Genomic DNA, 20,450 nt, shown 5'->3' with positions numbered 1-20,450 from the left:
TGGACTCGGTTCCCGACGCATAGGCTGCTCACATTCTGTCTCACAGAGTTCCTGTGCCGGAACCAAGCCATTTTTACCCAGAGCTATTTACTCTCCGAGGTAAGAGCACAACAGCAGATGCGCTACTACGCCCGAGGAGGCGTGGCTTTGGGACCGGAAGACGCTCCTGTTACCAAGGGAACGCCGCGCGCCTTGGACCCTGCTTAAACACTGATGCTCTCATCCGGGCCGAAACCACTGACTCCCCCAATTTGTAGAAGAGGCTGCGCTTGGGACAAGGGATCCTTCCTACGGAGGCATAGAGAAGAAGGCTGAGCCTCCCGGCGAAGATCCCACCGCGGAAACGGGTGCCAGAGTGCGTCCATTCCTGTTCTTGTCAGCCCCGTGGCCCTTGGATTGCCCTCAAAGATAAGGTATTTCCACCCCACCCCCCCCATCCCGATTTTGTCCTTCTTCATTTCCATTCGACTCTGTTGGGTATTGTTTTACAGGCCGGCAGTTTCACCCTTGTCAAGTGTACACTACTGTTCTACTATGGTTGTAGTGCTGTGCAACCAGCGCCAGGTTCCAGTACTTCAAAAAGTTCCCTCTACCTGTTCTCAGCCATTTCCACTCCGGTAGCCAGAAGACACCCTCTCCCTGTCCGATTTAGAATTAGTCCACGCTAATTCCCAATGTTTGTTTGTTGGTTTTGTTGTTGTTTTAATCCAAACGAGTTACTCTCTAATCATGAGAGATGGAAAAGGAGAGTTGAGTTTATATTGATGAATACTAAGGAACCTCGAAAATGTATTGAACTGCTTTTGGCGAACGCTGTTTGTTAGCTTGCTTGCTTGGTGGACTTAAACGCTGCCCAAGATGGGGGCCTTTTTATGCGATGTATACATTGTTTAGTTGAAATCTCATCATCAAAAAAATTTAACTGAGTAAGATTGTTTGATTGGGGTAGTAAAACTGCAGCAATCCACTCTACTAACATGTTTAAAGTTTACAAAATAGCATTTCTGGAGTTTTCTCTGTCTAATCTTGTCTCTTTCTTCAGCTTACCTCTAAGCTCTTACATGTGGATAGCATGCTGATTCTTGAGTGCTTTCCTGCCATCCTGTAATCCTTTGACAAACTAATTCTCAGAAAGCAGATAGGAGAATTTGGCTGGTGTATGAATAAAGCGAAAGAGTGAGACGAGAAACTGAGAAGATATCAGCCAGACCGTGGGCAACCTTGAAACGTAGGCACAACCTTCAACATTATGGGACAGAGAGGCTCAACAACTGGAAAAGTCACACAGGAATAATAGAGGGCAGGTATTTAAACCGAGGTGTTCTTGATTCAAGTACAGGAGTTGTTTTATTTTAGCAAGTTTCCTTTAGCTGTCAATTCTGCCAGTACATACAATAAGACTTTTTAAGCTAAAGATATATTTTGTTCCTAGTTTAGCCAATAAGCTGTTTGCTGTTCTTCCTATCCGTTAAAGGCAGTTTAGTCTCAACTCAAAATCAGCTTTATAGTTCGCTCTTAAAGATGATTATAAATCTCTCTCTCTCTCTCTCTCTCTCTCTCTCTCTCTCTCTCTCTCTCTCTCTCTCTCTCTCTCTCACTCATCTCTCTCTCTCTCTCTCTCTCTCTCTCTCTCTCTCTCTCTCTCTCTCTCTCTCTCTCTCTCTCTCTCTCTGTGCGCGCGCGTACACACACACACACACACACATGCATTTGGTCATATGTGACCACTCTGGAGTTGGAGTTGCAGGTGCTTGAGAGCCTCAGGCAGTGGATATTGGGAACCAAACTCTGGTCCTCTTGAAAAGCAACAAGCCTTCTTGGTGGTTGTGCTCTTTCCAGTATATGTTTTAATTCTTTCTTTCTCTTTTTGCAGTGCTTGAGGATCAAACCTAGTACTTTTGCACGTGGTAGGCAAGCACTTTATTATTTTGCTACATATCCAGTCCCTAAGATCTTTAGAAATTTTAAGTAATGAGTAGTGAAAGAGAGTATAAAGCTAATTGTTTCCTTAAGGGAATTAATCACATAAAAATGTAATTAATGTAATTACATGTGAAAATGTAAAATCTTAAGCAAAGCTCAAATGCTTTAGGAAAGTTCTTCTAGTTGTGGGAGCTAACTGAGTTACATATAGTTTGGGACTAGACAAGGCTTTGCTTGGGTGACTATCCTAATCTAATTGTGTGATGTTTTTATTTGTGAGTTGATTACAGTGAGGTGATTTTCTTGTTAAAAACTTTTAAACTACTATTTTGAAGAAATTCAGAACAAATTAGAGAATCAAAAATGTCTGCGAATGCTTTGTGATAAGTGTTCTTAACTGTTTATTATTCCAATACAAACCTTTAGTTCACTCTCAGTGCTGCAGATTATGATTTCAATTTATCCTGATCTTTTTGATTAGCAAGTCTTTCTCAATCTCAAGGGGTTTTTGTTTCTTCTTAAAGAGCATTTTATGGATGTACCTCAGGTTAGTTGTCCTTAGCCTTTTCAGAACCCTGTGGTGCCCAAGATCTTGCTTTCTCCAAACTTAAACAAAAATAAGGAAGTAGAAGAAAAGCATAAAATCATCAGAACACATGTCCCTCAGAACCACAAAAATTTCCAGGGCACAGTCCCCATTCAAAACTGAAGAAGATGTTAAATCTCTCATATTCTAAAAAGGAGACATTAATGAAAGGAAACTTACTGTTTCACATGACAAAATATAGGGATATGTGAATTAAAAGATATGTCATAAACTGATGAATAGAATAGATCAGGTTTCCCAGCTTATGTGAAGTTGAGATAGTTCCCCCAAGAGGTTCTGATAGGCAAGTACTCACCCAAAATAGAACTTTCTTTATCTGTCTCTTGGAACTTAGACCTAGTGTAAGCTTGTTTAAATTTATAGTGCCTAAAATTTCTCAAGAAGACAGTTTAGAATATATAGACTTGAAACCTACCAGTAGACTCAAACATGCATAAGAATATAAAAGAGAGACTGAAAATTATTCAATAAGGGATAATAAGAAAAATGAAACTGGAAAAAAGTTACTAGCTATGTTATGAAACAGAAAGGTAGAGGAAAGGGGGAAGGAGGACAGCCAGGTCTCTAAATCAGTTCTCATAGCCAGATAAACTTCAGGTAGATTAGGATTTAAAACCTTAAAAATAAACCACCAATACAGCAAACAAAATACTAGTTCATATGTTTACAAGACTGAAGAGAAGGAAATATTTCTAGACCTAAAACTGAAGACAGGAACCATCAACACTATCAGATAAAAGTTCTATACTACAAAATAATAGTATTAAAATAATTTCTTAGTTGACTAAAATGGTTTTCAGTTCATGTACGTGGAAAGGGTTACTACATACAATAAACAAAGGAATAATCAGCAGAATATGGCAAGAATATAAAAGAAAGAATATAAAGGAAACACTAATAAAAAGCAAGTTTTGGAGTAATACTCAATTTTACTAGTGATGGAATAAATGCAGACTTAAACAATGCTATGATAGGATTTTTCACTTTGCAGATGAGAAAAAAATTGAAAAGCTGACTCCTTTAAAAATTTTTTTTCCAAAATATTACAGTAGTAAATCTCAGATATTTGAAAAATAGTAGAAAGTCACAAAAGGCCTTGGAAAAATAAATATCCACAATAGAACTTTGTAACAATCAAAGCTTTGTAGTATTTGCCCAGGGAAGAGATGTGTGAAAAAAAAGTTCTGAAAATATATTAAAGATTGTATGGAAAATGAAAAATATGTAAGCATTATATTCACATGCTTAGCAAAATATAGAACTTAATAGAAAATTTGAACTAAAATGATAAATACGAGTCATTTCATATCACAAGATAAATTTAAGATAGATTCATGAAATGCCAACTCTTAAGCTGGGGTTCCAAGAAATGTTTTGAAATGGACTTTGAATCTCTAATATGAAAAGATTTTGAACTAGCAAAAAGGAAAGTACCTAAGATTTAACTCATGCTTAGGATAAGAAAAGCTTTCTTGTAGGACCCGCCCAATAGGGATGTACTGCTTCTTGTAGGCCCATCATTGAAATTCAGTTTTGTACTTTATACTGATAGAGGCCTCCCAGAGGCACTAAGCAAAATGCTAACTATACAGCCACTTTTCTTATGTGTTTGGCTTAGAAGCTTCTTGTTGATAGCCTTGCCTCAGTATCCTTTGCTTGAAATGATATAGCATACAAACTATAAAAGGATAGCATAAGAGATTTGTGTGACCTTAAATGACCATGAAAATCAATGAAGTGAATTAATATTTCAAGAACTTTGGAAATAAATGTTCAGAAAGCAAAGGGAGCTGGGCATGGTGGTGCATGCTTGTAATCCCAGCACTCAGAGAGGCAGAGGCAGGTGGATTTCTGTGAGTTCAAGGCCAGCCTGGTCAACAAAGAGAGTCCAAGACAGCCAAGGCTACACCGAGAAACCCTGTCTCAAAAACAAAGCAAAGTAAAAAAAGAAAAAGAGAAGGAAAGAAAGAAAGGGGAAATATTTAGTAGACAGGTATATTGTGGCAATGCCAGTAATACTGGGTGGTTGGTAAAAAGAACATTTTTTTAATAATATAATAATATTTAGGGTTTGATGAAAGTAAAGGAAAACCCGCTAAAAAGCTTCATTTGGAGTTGTAAAGTATGTACTTTGGATTCTTAAGTACAATACTAATATTAATTTATTCTTTAAATATTTCACACCTGTATACAATGCATTTTGATCATATCTACCTCTACTCCCCAACACCAGTTCTTCCTAGAGCCACCTTCCTAGGGCCCCTCCCAACTTCATGTTCTTTCTTTTCTTTTAAAATAACCCAATTCGTGCTGCCCTGAGGCTTATGTGTGTAGAGTCATCCACATAGGCAACCAGCCAATGGCTATGTCCTTGTGTTATTAGCTCTCCTAGCAGCCATTAACTGCCAATAGCTTCTCACATGTGTGGGGGGTGGGGGACAGGATGACCTCATGAGCTTTTCCCTAATCCATGTTGGAATGTTGGCCGGCTTGGGCAGTTCTTCTGAGGACAACCAGGGCTGTCAAGCCTTCATGAATATATTGGCACTGTCATGTCCAGAAGTCTCTGCTTGGCAGCGCCCCTTCCCGAACTTCTTCCTTTTCCAGTCTTTCTGCTTCCTCCTCCAGAATGTGTCCTAAGCCTTGGGAGGAGGGATGTGATATAGCTATGCATCTCATTTAGAGCTGAGCACTTTGCAGTTACTTATTCTCTGTACTTGGACTGGTTATGAATCCTTATAACAGCTATCTACTGCAAAAAAGAAGCTTCTCTGATGAGGCTTGAAAGCTACATTCATCTATGGATATATAATGATAAAAGTGTAGAGAGCTGTTTATTACTGTGTCCATATAGCACAGTAGCAGTTGTAAGTTCTTCCCTATGATAACTGTTGCTCCTCTCACCCCCCCACCCCCCATTCTTGGGTTCTTGGTTGGCTTTGCTGTACCAAGCATTAGCTTCTGTCTGAAAAGTAGGCCTTAAATCCATCCAGGAAGTGGTTGGTTGGTTACTGCCATAACCTTCACGTCATTCTTGCACCCATGGTTATAGCCTGTCGTCATCTAGGACATTATAATGGCACTCAGGGTTCACACATGAGGTAGACTTGTAATGACTTTTCACCCCTACTGTCTGCATAGCACTTTCCTGTACTAGGAAAGCTAGCTAACAGGGAAGAAACTTCTGGGTCAGTCCCTGTTGATTTTCCTCCTGCACCCAAGCTCCTGGAATAATGACTTATGAGACTCAATTATTAGTTTACAAATTTCTTGGCCATATAGCTAGGCTCTTCTCTGAGGTCACCCTCTATTTGAGAAGCTATTGGCAGTTGATGGCTGCTAGAAGAGTTAATTTCCCAAGGATGTGGCCATAACTTAAAATAGCCCATTTATTCTAGTCTACATTCTGTCACATGGTTGCTTACCTGGGCTCAGGTACCTGCATCTATTCTCACATATTGCCAGTAAGTCTCATGCGCCTGGTTCTTTCCCAGAATTCTTTCTGCCTGCCAGATGTTCCACCTCCACTTCCTGCCTAAGCTGTAGGCCATCAGATTTATTGTTGACAGGTGCTATATCCATAAAATACACAAGACATTCCTTCTACAAGTACCAGCTGTATTTCTGGATTTCTCCATATTGTGACCAAAGGGTATGGTGTCTTCAACAATAGTATCTTTTTTTTTTTTTTTTAAGATTTATCTGTCTATTATTATGTATACAGTGTTCTGCCTGCATGTACACCTGCATGCCAGAAGAGGGCACCATATCTCATTATAGATGGTTGAGAGTCACCATGTGGTTGCTGGGAATTGAACTCAGGACCTCTGGAAGAGCAGCCAGTGCTCTTAACCTCTGAGCCATCTCTACAGCCCCAACAATAGTATCTTAAAGTCAAGTTCCCATGGGGCACTAAGAGCAATAACATCTTGTATATTGTTTGGAACGGTTTCTGGGACCTTCCTTTCTTACTAACAACTGGAAGGGAGCTACCCAACATGTGACACTAATAATAAACACTGCCAAAAGCCTCTGTCTTAAAAGCTTAAACTCCAACAATGAAGACGCTGCCATGGACTGTAACTTCTGAAATTGTGGGCTAATTTATCTCAGCATTCATTGCAGGAACAGAAAAATGACTAAGACAGATTTTCTCCCTAAAAATGATTTAGTTGAACACCTAAGAGACAAATTAATAAATACATATGTGTGTATGTTTGTGTATTTATAACAAATATGTATATATGCATACTTATGTGCACATGTCCGTGTGTGCATACACATGCGTCTTTAAGGTTTGCATTTACTTTTCTATAATGGCATTATAGTTAAAGCTCTTTTACATAATTGTAGGATATCGTAGATAAATTGATTAAGAAAATGTTTAATTGAGTAGGATTGACTAAAATTGTGAAAGAGTCTATCCATTATTTCCAAAGAGTTAATGGTGAATTACAGAGATATGTAAGAGATGGGTAAATCAGGATATTATTTTTATATTAATAGAAAACCTGACCGAAACTGGAAGCAATCCAGCAGAAAAATAAAGCAGTGAAATTTTTATAATTACATATTATTTCAAAATTTAGGCGTGGCCTTGTTTCAGATATTTATCTAGTGGTTAAAACGATAAACCTAAACGTTGTTTTTTTTTTCTTGTGTTCTGTTCTTTGAGCTTTAGCAACCTACAGTAGCTGAGTCTCGTTGCCTCTCTAGTGTTCTGTATTCACCAAACTCTCATTCATAAACAACTTTGAAAACTACAGTTGGCAAACTCCACAAGCTACTGAAGCTAACAATATTACTCCTTGAATATTGTACATTTGGTTGTTTCAGGGATGTTACTTCTTGTTGCCAAGGTTTATAAGCTGCCAATCTTCATTTCCGTTAAGACTCCTCTCTGATAATCGGCTTACACTGTTTACCTGGGGTAATGCCACACCGATGTGCTTCGTGTGCTGCCACTATCTTTACACTTTTCGTGTACATACCAATATATTCCGTATGTAAGGTGCCTTTGGAATAATCATTTCTTCTCCCTTGCAGTTGCTTTGTAAATATTTAAGTTGCATTATGGGATTGCTGGACAGACTTTCAGGTTTACTTGGCCTGAGGAAGAAGGAGGTTCATGTTTTATGCCTCGGTCTGGATAATAGTGGGAAAACAACAATCATTAACAAACTGAAACCTTCAAATGTAAGTATCTCTGTGATTCTTGACATTTTCTGATACTAGAAAAGTTATATGCAACATTTGGCATTATAACTTTGTGTATGCATATGAAGTCCTGGTAATCTTACTGTTGGTAAACTGTTGCTTGCTGATATTCAGCCTGTTTGTACAGTATGCAGGTAAATCTTGATTATTAAGCTGGAATATTCTTTTTCTTCATTTATATTCCCCTAAGGATCTTTACAAATAGGCTAAGTTTAATTACAGGTGGCACTGGTTTTATTTAAATTTCTTCTTCACAGGAAGAACAAAACATAAGGGAAGATACATCAGTTTTCTAAGTTCTACTTAGTGGTGTGCATATCAGTGATAGATGGCAATTTTGAACAACATATGTATGAAAATATTATTACTGAAAATAAATAAAGCTAGCACATGCAACATAGGATGCATAAGTCAGAGGTAGTTTTTGTTGCATAGAATTCCTGATAGGATTTCCTGAACCTTAAACTGGAAGCAACTGTCTTGGTTCAGAAAAATTGACCTGGAGATCCTAAACGCAATCTGCTTTGCATCCACAGCGCCATCTTTTTAAGACTGTACTAATAATAGCCAGGAGCTGTTCCTTGAATTGGAAGGTTTCGAGGCTCCATACTTTTGCTACTCAGGTGTATCTTTTCCATTTTCTTCCTTGTTGTTTGGAACTCATCATCATCTGTGAGCTTTCATCTACATTTGGGTACTAATTTAGTTAATTAAATCTGTTAGTTACAATGTCAGTGTTCTCTTGGGAAAAGATTATGAGACTGTTCTATTTCTCATTTTATAGGAAAGTTGTCTCTTCTTGTATGTGTGGGTAAAAGTGATTTTTGAATAAATAGGTTTTAGATTCAAACTTATTTTTAAGAATAAATTATTCTAGTGCTGTATTTGAAATGATGAATACTCTCAGTTGTGAGGGTATTTTCACCCACTCTCTCTTTGTAAGAAATAACGTAGTTTTGGCCAAGGCATTGTGGTATATGCACTTAGAAGGCAGACAGATCAACCTCTCTGAGGTCAAGGCCTGTCTGTTGCACATAGTGTTCCAGGTCAGCGAGGACTGCCTGGGGAGACAGCTATGTGAGTGGGTGGTGTGAGAAGAAGCATCTAGCTTCATCCTAAAAAACTCTTAAGCAATCTATGTAGTCATTTGATACCTTGTTTATTAAATCTCTCCTCAATATCAAAGAGCCCTTGACTTGTCAAGCATTGAATAACAAATACCTAGAATAAAGATTAGCACTAAAATATATTTTGGAGGATAGATGAATATATTGATGGATGATTTCATCATTGTCATTGTCATTGTCTTTGTTGTCACCATTGTCATCTTTGGCCAGGGCATTTTGTAGATTACATGGAGGACATAATTTTTATCAAATATGATGAAACTAAAATTTCTCTTAGGCATTCTGTTCTGGTCCTGTTGGTACTTGTCTAATCAGTGCTGGACTCAGATGTTCCAGTCTGCACTCCTCTCTTTTTTGTTGTCATTCAGTACAGTGCTTGGATGTATTTGTTCCTGGGGAAAACAGAGGGAAATTAATATTAGATATGCCTCCTTGGGACATGGGGATGAAAGTGTGCCTGCTGTGTGTGTAGCAGAAAGTCAGAAGGCTACAGGCTGACTTCAGGTTTCTGCCTCAGTTTCTCTCCATGCTACATTATAAGGCATGCATGATCTCTCTCTGAATCTGAAGCTCACAGATTCTGCCCGGGTGCCTGGCCCATGGGCTCCTGGACATCCACTGTATCCATCTCCTGAGTGTGTACTGTGCCCAGCCTTTACTCTGCGTCACCTCAGGACAAAGAAGTCCATAGGAGTCTGTTCTGTCCTGCCAACTTTGTTGATTATTTCCATTAGAACTTTAGACAAGAAGACATTGGGAATTTATCCCTTTAAGCTAAATTTTAAAGGGGAGTTTGTGGAGCAGTTGGTAACTATGTAGAGGCAACCTAAGTGTTCCGATTATAATTCAGTGAAGACATTTGTTATTTGGTGTATATTTTCTGTGATATCTTTAAACTTTTAACCTTTGTCATGTGATTGGTGCAAAAAATAAATAAAAATGGTAAGATTGTGGGGGGCGAAACCAACAAAATTAAGAGGTACTTTATTCCAAAGCTTGTTCAAGGAACCTCAGAGTAATGAGGCAAGAGTCTAAGTGCCACAAAATGTATTTTTCTAGCAAGCAAGAAATATGCTTTGGGGAAAATATTAATGCAGCTCAAAGGCTGGATAGAAGGCAAAGCTGAGTAAACAGACTTGGGAGAGGCAAACAAGAGCTGCTGTGGGAGAGGCCTGGTGGGAGCGCGTTACTGTGAAGGTTCCCGTGCTCCAGTTCATTTTCAGCTTCTCTTTCATTTGAATTTAAATTTTACAAAAGTAGAGTACCCAAGTGAATATGGTAATGGGAGCCAAATTCTTCCCTTCTTCTCTTCTTATTTTCACATAAAAGTAACAAGACTTTTTTTTTTTTTCCATTTAGTTATCCTTAAGGCAATATGGGAAAACAAGGAATAAGACAAGCCAAAATGAGAGTATAATTATAATAATAACAAACATTTGTGGAGTGTTTATAGACAACATGCTAAGTGTTTTGTACCTATTAGCTCATTTAATTCTCATAATAACTTTATGAGCACAATAAATAGTTGACATTTAAGCAAACCTAGGCTTAACTAACTTGTGTCGGGTGGCATAGCTGATTAGACGTAATTAGGAGGCTATTGTAATTGAAAGCAACAAATGGAAAGGTCTATTCTAAGGTATTACCACAGAGCAGTAAGTCTTAGGGAATGAATGGTTTCATACATGGCATATAACGAGAGGAGTCAAGAATAATTTGTAAGCATCTGGATCATAACATGGATATATTGCTTAAATGAAAGAGGTTTTGATCATGGAAATTCTAGGAGGCATTTAATGAGTTCAGTTGTAGTATAATTTTAAATGTCTGTAGGGCCTGTCAAAATGTGTCCTGCAGCTCTTTTGGACCTTTTTGATCTTCTTCCTGTAGAATTCCCTACCAGAGCCATCAAGATTCCACCTGTCAAGTCAGCATGTATCACTTCTTTACTTATCAATGGCTTTTACACATGTCTGCCTTCTATTTTTCTTGAGCGGCAAGTTCTTTCCCTCCCTAGTATCATTGCTCTCATACTGTTTACTAGAATATTCTTTGCCAAGAACTTGCCATAGTCTTCCCCTCACTACCATTCACTCTTGGGTCAGACGTTACTCCTGTTGTCAGATGTTGGTTATTGTTTACCTGTGTATGTGATGATCTCCTTGAGGGCAGGGACCAGGCAGACATGCAGACAGTCCCATGCATACATAAGCTCCATGTGTGTGTGTGTTGAGTGATTATGAAGTTCAGCACAGGAATTCAGAGTGACTATAAACCATTTATGAAACCGTGCTTACCTTGCTTAATAGAACAAAATGTGAGTTCAAACGTATGTGTTATACCAATTCATAGTTGTCAGTAAACATTACATTTCTGTAAATAATTTTATACACAGTGACCCTATTACAAAATTACAGTATTTAATCATTTTATCTCCTTGGTAGGATATTTTGGAAATAGAGAAATCTGGAGACTTGAGGAAATATCCATATTTGTAGTTAGAAATGTCTAAATTTTTGTGTTTTCTCTTACAGGCTCAATCTCAAGATATAGTTCCAACCATAGGATTCAGCATAGAGAAGTTCAAGTCCTCCAGGTAACCACCTTCTCTCAATGACGACGCTGCTGTATTCTCAGACTGGGAACTCCTTAGTCATGTCAGATCCCCATGGGTTCTCGCCTCTTTGTGCCCCACCCTTTTGTTATTCTCAGCACTTTAAGTTTAGACCAAATCTTGAAAACCTCATAACCAAAGAAAACATTGTTATGTTATTCATTGCAACATCATATTTAGATTAATACATTTATTTTATTTTTTCTTGAATATTAACCGTGTTTATTACCCATTAGCCATGTAATTTATCTGATAGAAAAAAATTAAAATATTAAAAGTTAGCCATTTAACTTAGTTGCTTAAAATATAGTAATGTTTTGCTTTTGTTTATAGTTTGTCTTTTACAGTGTTTGACATGTCAGGTCAAGGAAGGTACAGGAATCTCTGGGAACACTATTATAAGTAAGTATTTTTGTGACTATTTCTTAACTACATGACTACATTTTAATGATAAATAATGATTAGAAATCCAAGGGATTATATGGTTTCTGTTATAATAATGTAACTTCATATAATTCACGGTACTGTGCCTTTGCTCTCTGCTGTTTTCGATGTTGATTTCTATCTGTGGTTGACGTAGCCACACTTTAAGAACCAGCTCTCAGGCCAGCATAACGGTACATGCCTATAATCCTAGTGCTTGTGATGCAAAGGAATAAGATCACAAATTTAAGGCCAGCCTGGGCCTAGATACTGATTTTGAAGCCAAGTTGGGTTACATGGTAGAGAGGAGAGGGGAGGGCAAGGGAAAAGGGAGGGGAGGAGAGGAGAGGAGAGGAGAGGAGAGGAGAGGAGAGGGGGAAAGTACTGTAAAAGTCACCTCAGCTGATGTTTGCTGTTTCCCGAGTTACTCTGTCTCCAGTGCTTGAACAATACTTTATCCAGTCACACCTATATTTAATCAGGTACCACCGCTGCCTTTAGAAAAGAAATTGTTCTTTATCTATTATCATAGATCATAAATCAGAATTATTACTGACCACATTTAGTTAAAATAACAAGATTGTTTAACAGTGGATTACTTATTTGATGAGTATTTTTAAACAAGATATTTCAGAGTATACTAATTGATATGATGTTCAGTAAGGACTTCAGATACAACAGTTGCCAAGTTACTAGGATGCAAATGTTTGATACCTATGTAATAGTGCGTGAAGTATTAAAATAATTTTATTATCCCATTTCTTTATATCACACAGAGATGGTCAAGCCATTATTTTTGTCATCGATAGTAGTGATAAATTGAGAATGGTTGTGGCCAAAGAAGAGCTTGATACCCTTCTAAATCACCCAGGTACCTGTGTAACATCTTCATCTGTTATATGTACTTTGGGTTCCATCTATATATGTTGGTTTGTTTTTTAATATTAAAAAAGTGTTTATGAGATGGAATTATTTTCTATTTAAATTTGTAAATTTTAAAGCTTATTGGTTATACAAAATATATAATAACTGCCAATTTTATTTATTTACTTATTTTTAAATTTCAAAGTTTTTATAGTGTTTTTGTTTGTGTGACATACTGGCATATATTTCCTTAACATTCTGTGCATGAGTAGATCAGTTACAGTTGCTTTGGTTGTCTTCTTTTCTTTCTTTCTTTTTTAAAATTTATTTATTTATTTATTCACTTTACATGCTGGTCATAGCCCTATCCCCCTCACCTTCCAGTCCACCCTCCCTCCTTCTCCCCCACCCCCCTTCCCTATTCCCCAGAGTAGGAGAGCCCCCCTTCCCATCCACACCAGCTCATCAAGTTTTATCAGGGCTGAGTTTGTCCTGTGGCCTGACAAGGCAGTCCCGCCAGGGGAAAGTGATAGAAAAGCTGGCAACAGAGTCCATGTTACTAGAAGACCAGTATGAAGCCTGAGCTGCATCTTTGTAGGGGGCCTAGGTTCAGCCCAGGCAACGTCCTTGGTTGGTGCTTCAGTCTCAGCGGACCCCTCTGGTCCCTGGTCAGTTGGCTCTGTTGGTCTTCTTGTGAAGCTCCTGTCACCTCCAGGTCCTTTTCTCCTTTCCTCACTTTTCCACAAGACTCTCTACATACTGCCCAATGTTTGGATATGAGTCTCAGCATTTCTTTCAAGGTGCTCGTGGGTAGAGCCTCTCAGAGGACAACTCTTCTAGGCTCCTGTCTGCAAGCATAGCCGAGTATCATTAATAGTGTCAGGGGTTGGTTGGGCCAGGCATTGGCTGGACATTCCCTCAACCTCTGCTCTATGCTCTATTTCTGTCCCTGCACATGGTGAATTTTGGGTCAAAGTTTTTGTGAGTGGGTTGGTATTCTCCTACCGCTACTAGGAGACTTGTCTAGTTAGAGAGTGTCCTCTTCAGCCTCTACGACCCTTGCTACTAGGAGTCTTTCTAGAGTCCTTCTCATATTTCCCCGGAGTCTAACATGACTTAGGTCTCCAGCTTGTCACAGAGATGCCACAGCCCACAGTATCTCTTTTCTCTACAGGCTTTCTGTCCTCCCGCCCCTGCTCTCCCAAGGTCTGATCACTGTCATTTCTCCCTGTGCTTCCTCTCCTGCCTTGTTCCCTCTCTTCGATCGCTATCTTTGTCTGTTCTATTTCCCCTTCTGAGTGAGATTTAAGCATCCTCTGTTGACTCTGTTTCTTAGCAATTGAACTTTATTATGCAACCCAACTAGCTTATAAAAGAAGGAAAAAGGTTAAAGGGACGAAAGAGTGAACCTTCCGGTAGCCGTTCCACGGGACGGATCCTTAGGTGTCTCTCTGGCCGGCGTGTTGATCCAGCTTGTCCGCTGCTGCCTGCACGCTCTCCCTGCAGCCGACTTTGTTTTTCTCCCTTCCCCAACTCCCTCAGTCACGTGGGAAGGACCGGCTCCTTCTCCCGGTAAGGGTCCATTAGAAAGACAATAGACCAGGTGGGGTTCCCAGGTCTGCCTCTTGAATTCCAAACCCAGGAGAATTCCAAACCCAGGATGGCTCCACTCAGTCTGTCACAAGGTATTCATGGGGTGCCCAAGGGTAAAGCCCACCAAGACTGCTCCCACCTGTGACAAAGCTTACTCCTTCCCACACATCCCCCTTCTCTTTAAAAAAATTAAGAACTATAAACACACATATATACATAATCATCAGGTATCAAGTACATAACCAAGTCCTTTTATACTAGTTAACCTGAGAAAAAATATTCCACTATTCTACCAAAGAGAGTCCCTTTTTTTTTTTTTTTTTTTTTTGTGAGAAATTTCAATTATCCATCTATAAAGGTGTTTTTAATTCTTAAACTAAAGCTTCTAGTAACACTGTGGCTATCTAGTCTTCAATCCCATCAGAGATCCAAGAAGGAAAATCTATCTAATAAAGGATGTGCTGGCAGGCAACTTTCAAGTTGCATAGGACAGAGAGAGCAGACTGCCTGGATATTCACCGAAGTCTCTCCTTCATTGGGGCAATCAGTCTTCAGCCTTATCGGCCCAAAACATCCAACAAACTGCTTTTTGAAGCAGGAAATCCGACGGTCCGGTTCATCTAGTCTCTTCAAAGCTGGACAGTCAACTTTCCAGCATCACTGTTGATCATTGCAGCCAGTCAGCCTGTCATCAGCAGTAGAGATAAGAGCATTTTCTCTGTCCAGTGACCATTCTGTCACCTGCGTCTCTTGAAGCCCCATCTTCAGTGATGCAAATGGAGAAGCGGCCAGGAGTAGATGTCTCTCTCTGTCAGGAAAGCCCTCATCTTTAAATGTCATATTCTGTGGATCTCTGAAGAGTTTGAAAACCAACTCTATCTATTCCTACAGTTAGCTACTATTCCTTTGGAGACATATACAAGAAATTAAACAAACCTGCTCTATGACAAAGTAAGTTAGTATCTAGTAGGATTTCTTCGTAACTAAATATCAACTCTTATCCCCAATCTTCCTGAACATTTTTTCCTAAGATATTAGTGGTACATGAATAATACATTAAATAAACATTGAATAAAATGAACTTAAGTTTCTAACATACAATATATAATATTTTGTCAACATATAACATACAATACATAAGGCAAAAATGAATGACAATATACAATTTAAATTTTTATCAATGAAGCAAAAGTTGAAGTCTTAAATTTCCATCAATCAAAAGTCTTAAATTTTCTTCAATCTACAATACCAATGTAAGATTTTTGAAGTTAGTAGATTCAATAATCTACTTTTAGTCTACAAACCTGTGTCCTCCCTTCCTTCCCCCCTTTCCCTTAATATTAAAAGGGATAGAAAGTAAGAGAGAAAGAAAGATAGAAGAAAGAAACCCCCAAATGAACGTTTATTAATTGTAACTAACCCCGTTAGGCAAAGATGAGCCTTGGTAACCCACCAAAAACACCCACTCCACCTACTGGGAATGGGGGCGTCGTGTTCTCAAAATTACTTTATGCTGTTTCGGAGAAAAATCTTTTTCGGGTACCCTAGAAAAATAATATATTGGCCAAGTGCTGGAAAAGCTAGCTGTTTTTGTCCAGTCCTTTTGGGATCGATCTTTTTGGCTAGCCGATTTATTGTTAATATGCATGCAAATTCGGGAAGAAGCAGTAGTGCCAGTGGCAGAAGTTTGATCTTTATAATTGTCCTGTTTTTTGCTCTGAAAGTAAACAGACTTTTGAAATCATTAATATGGATGTTAGTACATGTATAATTTTTCAAGGAAACATCAGTTGAGGCACCTTGCTCAAGATGCCAGAGGCATGCTTTTGAGGTTAAATCACCCATGTTGCCTGCTTTGTCTACAGCCTTGTCCTGCTTTTTGCAAATACAGGGCTCTACCTGCATATACACCAACAGGACAGAAGAGGGCATTAGTTCTCTAAGCTGTAAGAAACAATGTCAAGTTGTTAAGGACCAGGTAGCTCTTAAGACTCACTTGCTATATGGTCAGATCTAATCTTTATAAGTTTAGTTGGTAGCCATATTTTTTCATTTCCTGTGGAAACATATGCATACCCACGACCCCATCTCAAAACTACCGCAGGTTTCCATTTCATACTTGACAAGTCCTTGTAGAATATTGGTTGACCCAATTCCTCAGTTCTTTCTATCACCCAATGTCTCTCCGCAGCTGACGTCTCTTCATCATTCACATTAAGAAAATTTAGAGTCAACAAAGCATTATTTAATCGGTCCCGGGGTGTCTTTATCCTTCCCTTTTGTTTAATAAGCATTTCTTTTAAGGTACGATTAGCTCTTTCCACAACTGCTTGTCCTGTGGGGTTGTGAGGTATACCAGTAACATGTTTTATATTATAATACATAAAGAAGTTTTTCATCTTAAGGGACACATATACAGGAGCATTGTCAGTCTTAATTTGTGCAGGTATTCCCATAAATGCCATTATTTCCAGCAAATGAGTAATCACACAGTCAGCCCTTTTAGAACTTAAGGCAGTTGCCCACTGAAAACCTGAATATGTATCGATGGTATGATGCACATACCTCATTTTCCCAAATTCTGCAAAATGAAACACATCCATCTGCCAAATTTCGTTCCTTTTGTTACCTCTAGGGTTAATTCCCACAGGTAATGGTAGTTGACTATATAAGGAACATGTAGGACACTTATTAATTATTTCTCTGGCTTGTTGCCAAGTGATAGAGAATCTTTTCTTCAACCCCTTACCATTGACATGATGTTTTTCATGAAATTTTGAGGCTTCGAATACATTACCTATTAATAATTTGTCGATCTCTTCATTTCCTTGTGCCAATGGGCCTGGTAAACCTGTATGGGATCGAATATGAGTAATATACAAGGGATAATTTCTGCTTCTGATGACCTGTTGCAGTTCTATAAATAAGGTAGTCAATTCTGTGTTATCAGGAGTAAATTCAGCAGTTTCTATATGCAAAACAACTCTTTCAGCATATTGAGAGTCAGTAATTATATTAAGAGATTCAGGAAAATCTAACAATACCATAAGGATTGCATATAATTTTGATTTTTGAACTGAGGTAAATGGGCTTTTAATCACCTTGGTCATTTTCTCAGACTTATAACCAACCATACCTGATTTATTTGCGTCAGTGAAAAAGGTGGGTGCCCCTGAGATTGGTGACCTCTTTACAATACGTGGAAGGATCCAATTAGTTCTTTTTATAAACCGTATACGTTTGCTTTTTGGGTATCTATTGTTAATGTCTCCCAAATAGTTACTACAAGCTTTTTGCCAATCTTCATTAATTACCCATAAAGACATAATCTCAGAATCAGTAAGAGGCACTACAATTTCCGTCGGGTCCATCCCTGATAGTTGGCGCAATCTTATTCTTCCCTTTGTAATCAATTCAGAAATTTTCTCTATGTATGTTTTCAATTTTTTGCTCTGTTTATTTGCCAGAAATATCCATTCTATGATCCTGTCTTCCCTTTGCATAAGAAGCCCAGTTGGAGAATGTTTCGAAGGCAAAATAACCAGAATGCAACCAAGTTCAGGATCGATTCTATCCACATATGCCTTTTGAAGTTTTTGCTCCACCAGAATTAACTCCTTTTTTGCCTCAGCGGTCAGACATCTAGGACTGTTTAAATCCGAATCCCCTTGTAAAGTTTGGAACAAGTTACTTAGCTCATAGGTAGCTAACCCAATTGTAGGCCTTAACCAGTTAATATCTCCCAATAATCTTTGAAAGTCATTAAGAGTTTGCAATTGATCTCTACGAATCTGTACCTTTTGTGGTCGAATTTTTTGTTCACTTATTTTATAGCCTAAATAGGTAATAGAATCTCCTCTTTGTATTTTTTCCACAGCAATCTGTAATCCCCAGCATGGTAGAATTCTTTGTGCTTCCTGAAACATTTTTTCTACAACACTAGGATCATTATTAGCTAGCAGAATATCATCCATGTAATGGTATATGATAGATTGAGGAAATTGCTTACGAATTATTTTTAAAGGTTGCTGCACAAAATACTGGCATAAAGTTGGGCTATTCAACATTCCCTGTGGAAGTACCTTCCAATGATATCTCTTCATTGGAGAATTACTGTTCAGAGTAGGTACTGAGAAAGCAAACCTTTCCCTGTCCTTTTCATGTAAAGGTATGGTGAAAAAACAATCTTTTAAATCAATTGTAATTATATGTCAAGACCTAGGTAGCAAGGAAGGCAAAGGAATTCCAGGTTGAAGTGAGCCCATGGGTTGAATCACCTTGTTTATGGCCCTCAAATCTATTATCATTCTCCATCCACCTGATTTCTTTCTTACCACAAACACAGGGGAATTCCAGGGACTGGATGATTCTTTGATGTGTTGAGCCTCCAGCTGCTCTTTCACTAAACCATGAAGCGCCTGTAACTTTTCTTTTGTTAAGGGCCACTGCTCCTGCCATACAGGTCTGTTTGAAATCCATTTTAGGGGCAAGGCGGTTGGTATCTCAGCAGTGGCCCCTCTTAAAAATGTTGACACTCTAAACCTGAAGAGTTCTGAGGTTGGACAATGGGCATAGCTTGTAGTCGCCCCTGATCACTTACATGAATCTCTTCCCCAGAAGCGTGTGCCAGTTCACCCATAGTTTCAACCTTGTTTATCACGGTATTTGCAGGAATAGTAATCTGAGTACCCCATTGCTGTAAGAGGTCTCTTCTCCATAGATTTATGGGAATGTCAGCCACATAGGGTTTCAGCCTCCCTATCTGCCCATCTGGTCCCACACACTCAAGCCACTGTACACTTTGTTTTATTTGAGATAGCTTACCAATTCCTACAATTTCTGTACAAAACCTTCTTAAGTGGCCATATAATTTGGTTCCAAGACTTTTGGCAAATGATGGAGACATCGGCTCCGCTGTCCACCAAGCCTTCTATTTTAACACCATTCAATTGTACAATTAAACTTAGGTCTCTGATCATTAATTATTGTTGCCAGAACACCGGGTCCCTGTGCTTCTGAATGCACCAGTCCTTTCCACTGGAGCGGCTTTGCCCTTAATGTAAGGAAACAGTAGAAGTTGAGCAATTCTATCCCTGGCAATGATTTTTATCTCCTTTTTCACACATGCCATGATTTTTATTTCCTCTTTAGAATCTCCATCTATAATACCGGGATGCACAATAAAACCATGAGAAGTAAGCCCACTTCTTCCCAGAACCATTCCTACTGTGACTGAAGGCAAAGGTCCGAAAACACCAGTATTTAATTTGTAACATTCAACCTGGGGAGATAGGGTAAGAGACATATTTGAAGCCAGATCAAGGCTTTGCACTGCCTTTCAGTAGCATGAATTAGATCACTAACACTCAGTTCCCGTTTTCCTGCGGGTTTTGTCACTTCCTGACTGGCCAAAGGAATTCGGCTGGCATGTTTATGGGGGCCGAGCCGATGGCCCCCCTCCTGCCGTTTCCCCGTCGGCAAGATATTGCCTTGCACATCTCTCTTAGACTGACAATCCCGAGACCAATGTTTCCCTTTTCCACAGCGACTACAGTACCCTGGGAGTCTTGGCACCTCATTACCATCATAACCAGAATCTCCTTGTTCTCTCCCACGAGTTACGTTTTTTCCTGGGTTATTGCGCCTTCTATCTCTACAGTTTCTTTGCACAGACCAATTTTACCACCAATTGACGCACCGAGTATTAGGATATCTGGGCTCTTGGCTAAAGCTTGTCCCACAATATTATTTGATACTCCTGAGAGTTGATATTAACTGTCTCCTTTACCCAGTCATCTAGTGGAGCGCCTCTTTCCTTTAATGGTCTAAGCACCCTCTTACAGTCAGCATTTGCATTTCTCATAAGCCATGATAAGTTTTAATGCCTGTTTGTTGTCAGAATCTGGCACTCACCTTATCCATTGCAGATCCTAACCTCTGCAAGAATTATTGTAAAGGGCTCCAAGGGTCCTTGGAACACTTTAGTAAAGGGAATAGTTGTTTTCCCAGGTTCCTCTACCAGCTCCCAAGCTCTCAAGGCTGCCTTACGACATTGTTTAATTACCCTATCTTTAGCTTGAAT

At 38.9% G+C, this 20,450-nt stretch overlaps 1 protein-coding gene across 1 annotated transcript in view; it reads left to right on the top strand.

Moving 5' to 3' along the window:
* The first annotated feature begins 128 nt into the window (after positions 1-128).
* Positions 129-20,450, top strand: part of Arl6 (ADP ribosylation factor like GTPase 6) — a 34,244-nt gene continuing 13,922 nt past the window's right edge. Inside the window, exons 1-5 of the mRNA XM_051150101.1 lie at positions 129-413; positions 7,577-7,726; positions 11,409-11,470; positions 11,822-11,890; positions 12,688-12,782. Coding sequence (XP_051006058.1) covers positions 7,604-7,726; positions 11,409-11,470; positions 11,822-11,890; positions 12,688-12,782 — 349 coding nt within the window. The 5' untranslated portion in view covers positions 129-413; positions 7,577-7,603. The remainder of the gene's footprint in view (positions 414-7,576; positions 7,727-11,408; positions 11,471-11,821; positions 11,891-12,687; positions 12,783-20,450) is intronic.

Source organism: Acomys russatus, chromosome 8 (assembly GCF_903995435.1).
Source record: "Acomys russatus chromosome 8, mAcoRus1.1, whole genome shotgun sequence".
NCBI lineage: Eukaryota > Metazoa > Chordata > Mammalia > Rodentia > Muridae > Acomys > Acomys russatus.
Note: the sequence above shows the minus strand (reverse complement) of the source record. Positions and strands in the feature narration are given on the sequence as shown.